The sequence below is a fragment of the Ptychodera flava genome, chromosome 21 (assembly GCF_041260155.1).
Source record: "Ptychodera flava strain L36383 chromosome 21, AS_Pfla_20210202, whole genome shotgun sequence".
NCBI classification, from domain to species: domain Eukaryota; kingdom Metazoa; phylum Hemichordata; class Enteropneusta; family Ptychoderidae; genus Ptychodera; species Ptychodera flava.
The window spans coordinates 15,994,015-16,008,690 of NC_091948.1; the positions used below are offsets into that span (position 1 = coordinate 15,994,015).

Consider the following 14,676-nt stretch of genomic DNA (forward strand, 5'->3'; position numbering starts at 1 on the left):
CATATCGCAACACGACCATTTTTTATAATCTGCACATTTCACTTAATCATGTCCCTGAGCAGAAACTCTTGCCATAATTCATAAGCATTTTCAGATTATGGTTTATGAAAACATTGTCATATATTACATCTTGTCCTCCAGACAAGTCACAGTCTAATTTCAGAAAAATGAACTTCTACTTCCTTCGCTCTGAAGATAACTACAGTTTACCTCTGACAACATATAACAAGCTTTCATCGCTGTATAATCGCTCATTTATTTCAAACTTTTCATCTACAAGTTCTGTCGCTTAAGTATTACATCAAAATCTAGCTGTTAAATTGAAATGAACATAGTGAGCACAGCTACAATGAAATGTGCAAGACTCAATGTAAGCATGCAGAGTCATGAAAAAAAAAACCCTGAAAATATACACTGATTCTGACGAACCTGTGGTTTTCGCAAGTTGCATTTATCAATACATGTTTGAATCTGAATGTTGCAAGTTTGTACTCAATACTTTTCGATCGCACCGGATGCTTGTAAACGTTCAGTGATTTCGTCCTCCGTGAATTATTACATTTTTGTAATTACGGATTCCTTGAAAGGGACTCCGTTCATGACTTCATCATTCGAGCCGCTAAGAGCTGTCAGACTTTACAGAAAGAGGTGAGCATAGCCTTTGCCATCGGTGCAAATAATTTTGAAAAGTTTACCTGGAAGTACACAGAAGCAAGGCCAGGCTGTATCAGTTAGGTGGCTTGGATCATAATAATGATATATACGATAAAGGAACTCACTCGCATTACTTTAATTACTACATGCAATAAATGTAATTAAATTTCAAGCAATTATCCGGTGATGGTAGCAAGAAATGGGAGAATGCTGCTGCGATGACCCCTCAGCCATAGCCACTTCATCTTCCAAAACAAAGCGTTTTCAGACTACATGACAAAATGCTTACATTTTGTTGGCAGGTTTACTGACACAAGAGATATGCTCAGCCAGATTTATACATCAGCAGTAAAAAAAGGGGCAAAAAATTGTGCTGTATATCTTAGTTTGGAACGGTATTCATCTCACGTTGGTTGTTTGAGTCGTTGGAAGGTACCTCCTCGGGGCATGGAGGGGACAACAGAGAAAAGCTTTTAAACCGTCCCTGTGACTAAAATACTAGCTGAGTTCTGATAAGAGTGTTGCCATGGTAACTGACCCAGCGCTGTGAGAGGGTTCAGAATAACTCGGAGATGATGAATGTTATCATGGGTTCCAGGTATTAAGGAACGCCAATGATGAAATATATGAATTTGATACCGGGATCGTGAACTGAAAGTCATTTAGAAAAGAAAGATGAAGTCATGAGATTTCATTTAGAAGACGTTCCCGTGGGACGACATCATTAGAACGAAATATGAAATCGGACAGGCTTGGCTTCAGCATTGATTCATGTAAAACGATTGAGTGACACTTCCACTCTATCATCAGAGAGTCTCGAAATTTAAACCTGAAACCCGTGATTTCGCCAGTCTCTCAGTGTCTTTAGAAATTTAAAAAGTGCAACATTGTCATAAGCAGTGACTTTACAACAACAAAAAAATGCCGCGATACAAAATCTGATTCTATCAGACCTTTCACAGATGCTTTATTTAAGGTAGCTAAATACCTTTTAGACACTTTCAGATTTTTATTTTTTTCTCAATTGAACACGTCCCAAACCCCAATAAAGTATACATTTCCTGGAAGCCCTGATATAGAGCTATCTGACCAAGTACAGTACACGGTCATTATTTGCATAAGAGTCACGTGACAAGCGTTTTGCTGAACCTTCCAAAAACCGGTTTTTCCCGCCTTAAGCGAACACGCTGCAAGATTTCTGGTTGGAATTTCTTCATTGACAAGCCTTGACAATATTCTTAAAAACGGTGTCTGCGATTTTTTCTCGGAGGCTCCATTCAAATTATATGGCGTGATAATTAAAATTCTTTGAAAAGCACCTTCATCCAATACCTTTAAGGGCACATTAAAAAAAAACAAAGGCAGATAAAGGAAATCCCAGACACGGATTTTGAGTTCATTATGTTTCCAATAGACAGTGTGAATTTCAAGCAGCTAGTCTTTGTGAGCGCGAATTGACGAGGTGCCAAAGAAGGGTACCTCATTCACACATTGAATTCGAGAAAAACGCAAAAAACATGTTTTGATACTTCTACGCTACGGCATTTGATAATTCAACGTGCATGAGCCTAAACACGGGCATACTTTGTTACCTAGTGATGATGTCGACCGGGAATGACAGTTGTTCAGAGAAAAAGTCCCAGGAAAATAAAATAAATCGCGGAAAACTACCAATTTTTGGAGCTTTGCGTGTCGACATGTCGCCACAGCGAATGGCTTCAGTGGGAAAAACAATGACGTCAGCAGTCATTACTGATAGCGGGCGTGTCCTAAATTCATATGTAAATAAGCTTGTTTGCGTTCCCCAGATCACACTCCCCTCACATGCTATATAGACATTGCAGAACCGTAGATGATAGTGTTGATATTGTACCTTTGCACTAATTGCAGAGTTAATTCTAGGACGCGCCGTTGCGCAATACGCGCAATAAAATCTCGAATGGCCCTCATTTCTTTGCGCCACTATAAAGGACGCAACATTATATGAATGGGTCGATCACGCAGAGTTCACCTAGTTCATAGTACATTCGCGTAGCTCCCCCGAAGGTCAATACCTCAGTCATAGTGTGACATGTAAAACGATTCAGTTACCCATGCATCAACCTTTGCAATTAAATACCCACTACAGCAGATACGGTGGTACATAGGAAGCTGGGTAGAAAGGACTGATGTAGGGGTAACGGTGTATTGGCGCCGTAAGCATGTGGCATGGCCGATGAAATGAATGTATAACAATGGCACTAGCCGCTGTGTAATGGTGGAAAGTTAGTCGCCACTCAGATTTTTAACGCCGGTATAGATGATGAACCCAGGATGATCGAGCAGTGTTTGAGAAAAACGCTTGAAACGTTTGGCTTGAAACGTTTGATTGAAGCGTTTGCATCGTCTACCCTCTATACAAACGAAACGTTGAACACTGCAAGGAAAACATCCATGATCGTTTTGAAGAGCAACACATTTTAGGTCGGACACATCTCGTTTTCCAGAGTAGCCAGGTCTTTGCATAGAACAACACCGCTATGTAAAACCCTTTGGCCAGAACCAATGATCGTAAATTTGCTAATAAATACGAGTTATGTTTAAAAGTTGATGTATCGATCACTTTATTTAGGTCGTACGGGTTACTCTCTCGTGCTGTATCAATGTATCAGTAATTGTCGATGCGTGCAAATTGAGGGCCACGGAGAAATCCTACCGGTGCGCTTAAAGCTTTGATCATGATCGTTTCCACAGTCAAAATCACAGTCCTTAGCAATTTGTTCAGTTGTTCAAGTCCGACATATCAACAATTCATCACATAAGTTACGTAAACAATTGAATCAAACCAAACGGTTTGCTGTTGCCATTGTTGGGCCTGTTGCGTACGTACAAGGGACAACTTTGCAGTAGGCTTGCTTGGTTAACGGGGCGCCCGATCTCCAGTATTCTCCTTTTCTTGACTTGATAGACTATAGTATTTTCTGCAGAAAATTCAAGGTTTTTACATGTGTGATGATGATGGCCCCCGATTTTCTAAAATGGCCCCGTTGGGACAGGAGTTGGGGCCCACAGTTTTAATCCTAGAATGAACACTGTAATTGTTCATCTAAAATGGCGAAAAAGACGTCAACCATCGTAAAGCGGCGCGGCGTGTGCAGGCTCCGACCAACCCTAAGCAAAGAGTGATAAAACGTCGCACTGCTGTGAAATCGTCGTTCACACGATGTCTTGACCACACTAAGAAAAATGACTTGCTGTCTGGTGTAGACTATGTCTGGAACTGTAAGAATACTTGTTTATTGGACTGGGCTTCGACAAACATTTAGTTACGGTTTATTGTTTACAGACGGAAGTAATCCTGGTTTTGGGAGAAGTCACAGCACGTCATTATGTAAATTGGCTCGTGCCACGCACCGTTGTGTCACTCAAGGGAGATTATGCAAATAGCGATGCAAATATGTCCACAATGTTTACAAAAGCTCCCCGATTTAACCGGGATAGCCACGTGCATTTGTTTTGATTTTTAAAAATTGTGAATTACACGGAAACCATTCCTTATCTTCAACTGGCGACACATCTTAATTCTAGGTCTTACTTCAAGGCGTATTCTCAGAGAGTTTTGAAAATTTGACAGAAAAATGAACGATTTGGTATTTAGCTACCTTAAATGTTGATTTTTTTTATATTCACGCGTTGCACCAGAGCGTTTGAAAATTCTGTGTGGTAGTGTTGTTTTGACAGTAGTGGCTATTTGTGTGATCTATAAGCCACCAGTGTTTGCAATCAGCCCATTGCCACAGGATACTGTGTAGATTCAAATTGCCTTAATACGATAATATTTCCCTACAGACTTCAGCCTCTCTTTAGGAATTCCCCAGACACGGTAATATTTGGACACTTATTCAGACGGCATTTATGTGCAATGAAATCTGAAAAATTGCAGTGAAATGGTTGATGATTGAACATAGTATACCCGTCAATGTCGGGATTACGGTTCTTATGGTCTTGTATAATTCTACATTTCCCAACTTGCAATGAGCTGTGTTTCGTCTCTTTTGCAGTTTTTTCACATCTTTTTTTTTCCCTTTCACTTTCAGATGCTGAAATTTCACGACTGAGAGCGGAAAACCATGCCTTGGCAGATGAGTTAGCGCAGTGTCAGGTATCAAAATTAATCTGCTTAAGGGTGAAATCAGAGACATAAAAAATAATGACAGTACTTGGACAGTCTAATCATTCCACCATTCTCCAGGGATGGATCGCCTTCCCACAATGCACTGTAGTTGTGCCTTGTTATGAATACTGGTTGTGCTTCTCTGACAAACTTTCCTTGTGATGAAAAGTTATAATCACGTCAAATGTGCATCAATTTGTGTAATCATTTCTCCACCATATTTCTTCTTTTCTCTGTGCTGGTTTACAAATTTGATGAAATTGTTTTCAATTTGGAGAGATTTTGAAGGGATATTAATAATCATTATTAGATAAAAAACAATGAATTTAAAATTTTGCTTTTCAGATCAGAATACAAAAACTAGTTTAAATAACTTGTAGCCTTGTAACTATAATTAATTAAGCAAGTAATATTTAGATTTTGATAGATACATGTATGGTGCATGTACAAATATCAGAATTAAACTGAAGAATATTTGGTTCCCATAATACAGCCCATTTTTGATAGTATGAATCAACATTATTCTAGGGGGTATGTTGGTATTCATCTTCATTCAAGGCACCCTTAGACAAACACTTATTTCTACCATGAGGAGATTAGGTCCAGTTTACTTCAGGTACGACAGAGTGTCAAATCATTGTGGACTCTTGTTTAGAAAGGATATAAGACCTTTTCGTCCAAAGTATTGTTTTAAAATGTACACAGTAGAGCACAGAGCCATTAGGTTAAAGTGATGTGAACCATTCTAAAGGCAAAATATCTCCCTTCAGACTGAAGTGCCATGGTTCACACATTTTTACTCTGTTAATTAATGATCTCCGCACTCACCTTTCCGTGCTCAGTTGATAATTTATATGCATCACTGTGCACTGATTTGCTTCTCTAAGAAACAAAAACGAGACGGAAAGACTCTGTGAGGGAGATTTTGTTCGTAAAGAATCATTTTGAAAATGACTAAACCTGTAGGTCATACTAGACAATTGCAAATAAATTGGCTTCTTACAGTGTGAAGTTCAACTGTATTGAGATAGTAAAGATGTGACTGATAAAGCTAGCTTGTCTGATAAGGGGCGCCAACCTGGACCTGTATTGATACGGTCATTTCTCAGATCTTCTGACTTAATATATCATATACATGTCACTGGTTATGAATCTTTTATGAGTGACTGTGATGCTGTTATTTTCTATTTACAATAAATAAGTTCCGAGAGTATTTCTAAATTGAAAGATTTGTCAAGTAGTTTGGAGAATTGTATACAGGTAAATATTTCTACATGTATATGTGTGTATCTGTGTAAAGGAAATGCAGAGAAATCTGGAATCATATGAACCCTTTGGGCACCAAAGTCTATTTTTGTCCCCTATAAAATAAACTCCAGTCAATTTTTCTCATGTTTTTGCCAAAATTTTGAGAAAAAAACTGTAGCAAATGAAATGTGATGTCCATTTGGTCCAAAATTAGAAAAAAAAATTAGAAAAATTCATAAAAATTGGTAAAATTTTGCACTAAAATTTTGGCGGGAGAAAATTATAGCGCTCAGAGGGTTAAAAACAGTATACATTTGGCATGTCTTTTAGTCAGACCAGGATATGCATGTTTTGACCAGTATGTTTGTCAGTGTTGTTTTGAGAAGAAGTGACCAATTTGTTCCATGGTGTTTTGCATTGAAGAGCCATCAATTTACCCTGTTTACTGTGTTGATGGCTCTCCAACAAGAATGTAGAGGGTTATTATTATAATGAAAATGCTAAAAATAAATTCTCAAACATTTTCCTTCGAATGACCAAGTTTTATGTTCTTGTTTTGAACTAACTTTACTGAAGAAAACTAAAGAAAACCAAATTGATAGCAAATAAGATTGCAGATTAATTTGCCACGGTGTATAGGACAGATCAAAAGTTCTGTTCATTAATGACAGTGTCGATTTATATTTGAATATGTCCAAGATGAACTGGAACTCATCTGTTTTATGCAATGTCATCATTCTGTACTATATGATGTCATCTGTACTCTTTGGTGTCATCTGTGATGTCATTTATTCTGTGATGTCATCTGTACTGTATGATGTCATCGGTGATATCATTTATTCTGTGATGTCATCTATCCTCTATGATGTCATGTCATGATGTTTATTTTGTGATGTCATCTGTATTCTATAATTTCATCTCTGTATGCCACAAGCACATTTGCATTTACCCATTTCTTCAGAATCTTTCAATGTTAAACAATCTCTGTGGTGACAGTTGCCTGGAAACAAAATCCGATAGTTTGCTGAGAGCTACAAGATTATCCCTAACACAGTTTAATACCATAATTCACTCAAATCAGATGATCTACAATCTTGACATCAACACAGGGCTTCATGGGTGAAAAATGTCCTGTAAGATAAACACAATACTACCAGTATACATGTAGATATCCTCCAATGACATTCCAAAGAACACAGTGATGCAATTTGGGAAACAGACACTTTCAAAGTCAAGAATTTAAAGTATTTATTTTCATTTGGAAATGGGAGGTGCTGATATGATTTGCTTTCTGGCAGAACGATTGATGACTTTCAAGGTGGCTTGCTTCATTTCAAAATGATTGCAACATCGATGACAGATGCATGATGCACAATATTCAAATGAATATTTGGCGTCGGAAAATAGACTGACTGTCAAGCGGATTGAATGTAAAACATAAATTTACATAAAGTTGTCGAATGATTTGACTCCAGAATTCCTAAAAGAATTTCACAGTAAGACTGAAGATCATATGCACGTATAGAAATTGTATTCCAAATGTGTGTCTCTGTCATTATGCCTAAACTTTCTATATTCCAAACTACCATTCTCTCAGAAAACACTTCAAGTGCCGAAAACTGATGCCACACTTCACAGATTGATACTTTCCCTCAGCATTCATTATTTCATCAGTTTTTATTTTCCATCTGTGTTTACGCCGCAGGCTGACAAAGAGTTTGTTTGGTCGCTATGGAAACGACTACAGGTGGCATCGCCCGACATGACACAGGCTGTCAGTCTGGTGGTGCAGAGGTAAGTATCGCATCTTCTCTTTCTGTAGACACTTTGGAAACGAATGCGTGTACGTTAAGCCGTAATGACAGGATACACAGTTTGCGAGATACAGCTGCACCAGTCCAACCTCTCTCTGCCGCTTTTCACAGTCCCCCCTGTGAGATGACTTGAGCGCAAAGCCCCCCCGGCAGTATAACTTGCATACAGAGCAGCCGACAGATTATAACTGACAATGCCGACCAAAATCAGTGCCCTTTGACCTTGCATTGAAAGCGTATCAGTCCCAAAGTGGAGAAATGGACAAAGACAAGTAATTTGACTGCAGGCACATACTTAGATCAAATAGCAGAGACTTTGCCAGTCTTCACCTGGGACATGTGTGCAGTGCATCCTTTCTCAATGAGTCGGAGAAAACTTTTTTGAAGGACTCTGTCGTTTGAATGAAACATCCCAGATTACTTTCCTTGAATGGGCAGTGATATTGATCACTGTTATTCTCCGGTAAAACTTATTTCGATTGAGTAGAAATCACGACATTGTAGTTTGTCAGCGACTACAACACTCCCCGGACTTGTGGAAATTACAATTGCTTTCTTTCATTAATCAACTTTATCAATTCAGCATTAGGTTCACGTATGGACTGACACAAAATCTTTTGGGGAAAGCGCCCGGTGAGGTGTTATCATTTGCAATATGACACCTTCCTTTTAGACTTTTCTGGATTGGTAGTTCTCCAGAATTGTGATATAAAGAGGCAAAACTCTGCATATGTGAGTCCGCACCTTTTTGTGTCAGGAAATTTAGTGGAGGTAAATTTTAATTGGTGGAGTTTAGTGTAGCATAGTTGATTTCCTCGGTGCAATGTACCTCTGACGTCAACTTGTCATCACTCATTGAAAGGGGATTATAAGGCTGTAAGGAAACTTCACAAGGACTATACAAGAACATTTCAACTGAGAGATGGCCACCGCCTTGGGGACCCCACTACTCACACACTCCCAAAGACTGGCCAAGCACACCTCAGTAATTGACTTTTACACAAGGGAAGCACCGGGAACTTCTCAAATTTGAAAAGCGCGCATAACGAAGGGGGGGAAAACCCCAAAGACAGGAGAGGGATCGAGCCAGGGATATACAAAGACAAATTAGCACTCCCCTAGTTGATGTACACAGATATTACGACTGTAAATCTGTGTTTTCAGGGGAAACATCCTGGAAATTGTTTCCATTCAGCGAGTCTCTCGGGGCTGTCTTGAAAAAGATGATATATCAATGAGAAAATTAGCCTCCTTATGCTGTCATCAGGACTTAAGTTCTGCAGTCACCGTCATCAAGTTGGAAATCCACCGGCTTTACCGTCGCCAATTGCTCAGATTCATTTTGATTCTCTTGTCGTTGCAGGGAGAAGGAAAAGGCAGAAATCAAAGACAAAAAGGTGTTGGAAATCTTGCAGATCAAAGATGACAGAATAAGTGAATTAGAGAAGGTATCTAGAGTCTATACACATTTATCACGGCTCCATCTGCCATGCATCTGAATTTACTTTCTCTGTCATAGTCTTGTAAATGAGGGCCAGTCCTTCCTTCCAGCTATTCTAACAACTTATTTGTCGGAGAAAAAAAACACAGAAGGTGAGATTGAGGGATGACTTGTCAGAATCTAACATTTGTTGCCACACTCTCCAATCAACAGATTTCCATTTGTTGTCAGATTTTCTTCTTATCTTTGATTGCATGAATGACAGATTGTGCGGCGCGGTGTCATCACTGTTCGTACTGCTTTCTGCCGAGGCTGATCAACGGCTTGTGCCGTTCTTGTGGTAGCAACCATCTCCCTCGATGTCACCTGTAAACTTATTTGCATTTCCAGTGCAGAAATACCAGGTTTCTAGTAAGGAGGGATAACTTCATAGCCGCTTCATACTTTGACCCAGCACAAAATCATAACTTACCATTCGTCAATAACAGTTCTCAGTGCGGGTTTTGAATTTCAAAGTGATTTTTTATGACGTCTGACATGATAAATTGCAATTTTGGATATAAAAAAAGTGACAAATTATTAAATGACAAAATATGGAAAATAACAGGATAGTCGGAGAAAACGGACGTGTCAAAGATTTCTCAGAAGTCTTTTCTCACTTAGATTAACTGTTTTTAGTCTAGTGTATACATTTTCATCAAGAATAAGTATTTTCCTTTGAAATCTATGACCACACTGACGGTACACTTTGAGATCTGATGTACAGCAGGCTTTACTGGTATCTCTGTAGTTCATGACATAACAACTACACTGTTAGTCCATTCAGTCAAAAGATCAGTAAAATTCATTGGGGTGGGGATAGGGTGGACTGCATCCATAAAAATATAATATGACAAATGAGGAATTTTACTTTGTTCACATTTTTTTGAATTTAACTGATTTCACCTATTAAAATGAATTATTTTTTTGACAGTAGGGAAAAATCAACCAAAATTTCTTTTTAAAATGACTTACGAATGTGCAAAATAAAAGTTATATTGGTTAATTTGTGCAAAATTAGTGTGTTTTATGAAAACCAATGCCAGATGAAGTAAGATTTTGTTTTCCAACCTCTTCATTTTTATGAACTATACACGCCATAAAACAGGATAAAACTGCTCTGAACTGAACTTTAGACTGATATTTCAGGCAACGTCTAGAAAATAAATAAATAAATAAATATGCAAGACGAGTTCCTATCCAGAGGTCAAGTTGTTTGGTGTTTTAACCTCCTGGCATCCCTTCTTTCATATTGGAAATAAAAACGCTAGGTATAAGAGCCTCTGGGTATCAATTTTGAGGAGCAATCCTAGCTTTGCTCAGAGCTGCATTAATAGATCCGCATGTTTCCGAGGGGGAAGGATTTCATGTTGAGTGTGTGTGAATATTAGTCTGTTATGGCCCTGAAACAAGAACTCAATATCTGTATGAAATAACGCGGCGCATTGTGAGCCGAGTTGAGAGTGCACCGAGCTCTTCTCTCAAGACCCAGGCAGTGGCCCTGCTTGATTGATACATGCCCCGAGGTGCTTTTAGAACAATCTCGATGTAATTTGGGAAGGCTCTCCGCTTGTCACATCTCCCAAGTGTGTTCCTCTTTGAAAGCTTGTTTGTGTTGCACAGATTGTTGATCAATGAGTTTACCATGCATGAAATCATTCCTATATCAATGCATACATATTAAGAGATTGCATACCTTGCTCTGTCGCCTAGCTCACTTTTTTTTTTGTCTCTGTTCTCTTCACCCCAGTCCTTGCTGTACCTTCAGATATCCCATCATGCATTGCTGTGTAAGAAAAGTTTGTCTTGACCACCAGATTAATGGCATAAACTGTATCATGTATAAATATCAGAACGATATCATCTCTCAAGAATCTTTACAGACATTTTTAGTCAATATCTTACACGTGTGAGAGGAAAAAAATGTAGTTATGATTTTGTATTTGTGATCAAGCTTATCATAAATGTATGCCATGTGTAAAGAGTCTCTAAGTGTCACATTACCACAAAATAGGCCAATTTACTTGCCCTCAAAAAGTCAAGTAGTAGACTAACTCACTTCTCGTCGTTAAATGGACAAGGTACGTAACATTATGTGATATCTCTCAGAGCTCCAGCTCTCGCAGAGTTGTACGTGACTCTGCGTCCAAACAAAGTAAAACTTTCAGCAATTGATTTTGACACGCACCAATTTAGAAGTAGATTGGGCGAGACACTGGAATACTCTGGATACAACAGTCAGAATCAGGGGAAATCAGACAAGTTTAATTTGGTTTTGCTCTCAATTTTCTCGGGGAGTTTTCTGGCATTTGCAGCGGGTGCATCGCACATGTTTGCCGAGGTAGGGTGTACGACTTAAGAGTATCACCGGGGAATTGGTGTCTGAGATTCCAGGAGCCGTAGTTGTGACATCTTTCAGTTCTAATTAACCTCAAAGTTTCTATGTCAATTGCCGACCCAACTCCAGATTTTCCAAGCGTTTAATCTGCTCTGAGTTCATGCAGAATTAATTCCTCCGCCGAGGAGTTTCCCTCTCCAGAGAACGTTGAACTAAAACCAATGTTTTGACTTTAGAATACACGGGCAGTAGGTACACACACTTACAGAACTGGACATGTTTAAGAAGTACCGTATCTATACTGTACAGACTTAAAACTAATGGGAGGTTTGAAATTGTTGTGTTAATCTTAACGATCATTAAATGGAAATCATTTTGCACATGCATTTTTTAAAATCTAAAAACGCATATTAAGCAACATATTAAAATTGGATGCTAGGAAGTTAAACTTTACTGAAGGCAATTGAAAGACTGGGCCATGACATTATGGCATAGACAAATTTTGAGAAAGAAATAAACAAAAATAGATAATTTGCATATTTTGCTCAAGAAGAGACATATATGATGACTTGACAGTATTTACTTTAATGAAAGTACATGCTCGCTTTTGTAAGCCACATTGACATCAGTTTTGCTCCCTTTTCACCGCTGCACATTACATCTATTGCCAGTGGAGACAGTGGACATATTTTACATCTGTTGAAAAGTGTCTACAAAAAGGACAATAAACTCTTGAGAGATTACTTTGAGACAGAATCAGTCAGTTCCTTGTCAATGCTTACCCTATGACGCTTTTCAACTCAAGCAGAAATGATTCAGGTTTTCTGTCATACTTTGCCGGTGACACAATTCAACTTTGCTAGAATCATCGATGCATGCAACACTTAAGAGATTTACATTATTTAGCCTTGCCTTTGTACTTCAAGGCCCCCATAAAGTTCAGTTAGCCCTTTCAGTGTGGGCGTCTAGTCTTTTCCATGAGTAGTTTTCAATATTTAATTCATTTTGTTTCATAAAACTTTGTGTTTTTTTTTGTTTCACAGCTGTTATCCCAGCAACAAGCAGAACTCAATGACTTCGTGGCCAGGTGCGTATTCCCTCGTCCCCTGCACTCTCACTTTTCCTTGACCCCTTCAGCTCTCTCTATTTGGTTGAGCCCCGCTTGTTTTCTATTGCACAGTTTAATCTATTGACATAGAATAGGTAGGTAGTAGGATGCAGTGTTGAAGGAGAAATCCATTGCTCTGTGAATCACTTGCAATGTTGAGGATAGAATTCCATCACATTAGACATTGTGCAGATATTAACACTTTGAGTGCTGTAATTTTTCCCAACAAAATTTTACTGCAACATTTTAACAATTTTCATGAATTTTTCTGTAAGATTTTTTATTATGTTGGACCAAACAGACATCACTTTCCATTGGCTACAGCTTTTCATCAAACTTTTGACAAAAATCTGAAAAAAATTTGACTGGTGTACATTAAATATAGGCAACAAAAGTTGACGTTGGGTTAACTCAAAGCGTTTACTCTTCCATACCATTTATTTTACATGAAGATTTGAATTTTTTTTAAAGTTGGACAGTACAAAGAGTGTTTTTTTAGTCCCATCATGCAACTGATCCAAGCTAGCTATTTGTTTTGTGGTTGAACATGTAACTAACCCCTCATCTCATCCCCAACCCACACTCTGATTGAATTTATATGAGTTAAACCATACATTGAAAATCATGGAAATAGACTAAATTTTGATGGAAAAGGGAAGAAAGTCCATCAACTGTTCATGCTAATTACTATCATTAGAATTCGTGGGTTTTTTCCCCACATGCACCAATCAAACAAGCTCTCTGTTCCTTGATGAACTTGTGTCCAAAGAGGACATCCAAACAAAAGGTCAATACCAAATTTTGATTGTGATTCTTAAAGAAGTCCTTCCAGTGATATCATAATGTTCGATACAAATGTAGGAACACATTATAAAGATCACTGTGAAAGTTGTTCCATAGTCAATTAAACTGTATCTGGGATATGAAAATGGATATATTTCAGAATTTTGTTTCTTGACAGGGAAATAGAATGTCAAATTTTGATATGAGGTAAGCTCTAGACACTGTTTGTCGAACAAACATTATTCAAATTACAAATTCCCTATGGTTGCCATGGTAAAACATCAGCAATTTGATATTGATGCCATTGGCTTTCCTGTTTTGCTGTGTACCGTAAACCATCCGGCATAAACAGATCTTTTGATTGTTAATTAAAACCAATTGCAGGATGGATGCATGTGGAATAAAATGAGGACGGCATTTTAAGAGGCACTGCGTCAGTTTAATTTATGTCAGACCAAAATTCTGAGAGAAAGTCATAAAGTCATTTCTGTTGTGCAAATTTAATTTGAAGACAAATTTGCCAGTGAAGCAGTTTTGCTTGAGGGCACTATTTCACTGATTAGCAGCTCCCTGTTAAAAGCTCCGTTTATGAGCTAAACTCTTACTTTTTTCCACTCACTGATAAAATAATTTATATGATAATAAAATTCAAATGCACAATCCAAATTCTGCCCCAGGACATGGCAGGGTCCCATGCTTCATGTTTAAAATTGGTGTAATTTTAGGAAAGCAGTTATCAGAATGGTGTCTGCCGCACAAAGGACAAATGACACGCTTCCAGGGTCTGAGTCAGAGAATGAGAAATCTGTGCGCATCTCAACAATTATGCACCATTTCAATCTTGATATCCTACGCAGGCGAGCTTTTCTCAATGTGTGCTTGTGTATTTCCAAAACAATAACACCAATTCAAACCTCATTGTTTGTGTGTGTGCATTGATGTGTGCCTATATTTATTAACTTAATATTGATGTCTAACCCAAAACAATTTGATGTAATTTTTAAATCTCAGACTTTGTGATTTCCGTGAATGTTGAGCGTGAATTGTATTTTTTTCCATCAAACACATTCTTGAAATGCATATTTTGCAGGAAAATTG

General features: G+C 38.2%; 1 protein-coding gene across 2 annotated transcripts in view; it reads left to right on the forward strand.

The window, feature by feature from the left end:
- Positions 1-14,676, forward strand: part of LOC139121541 (centlein-like) — a 56,694-nt gene that overhangs the window by 13,722 nt on the left and 28,296 nt on the right. For both annotated transcript variants that reach the window (XM_070686525.1, XM_070686524.1), the window contains exons 2-5: positions 4,731-4,795; positions 7,761-7,849; positions 9,233-9,317; positions 12,731-12,774. In XM_070686525.1, the coding sequence (XP_070542626.1) occupies positions 7,818-7,849; positions 9,233-9,317; positions 12,731-12,774 (161 nt within the window). In that variant the 5' untranslated portion in view covers positions 4,731-4,795; positions 7,761-7,817. The remainder of the gene's footprint in view (positions 1-4,730; positions 4,796-7,760; positions 7,850-9,232; positions 9,318-12,730; positions 12,775-14,676) is intronic.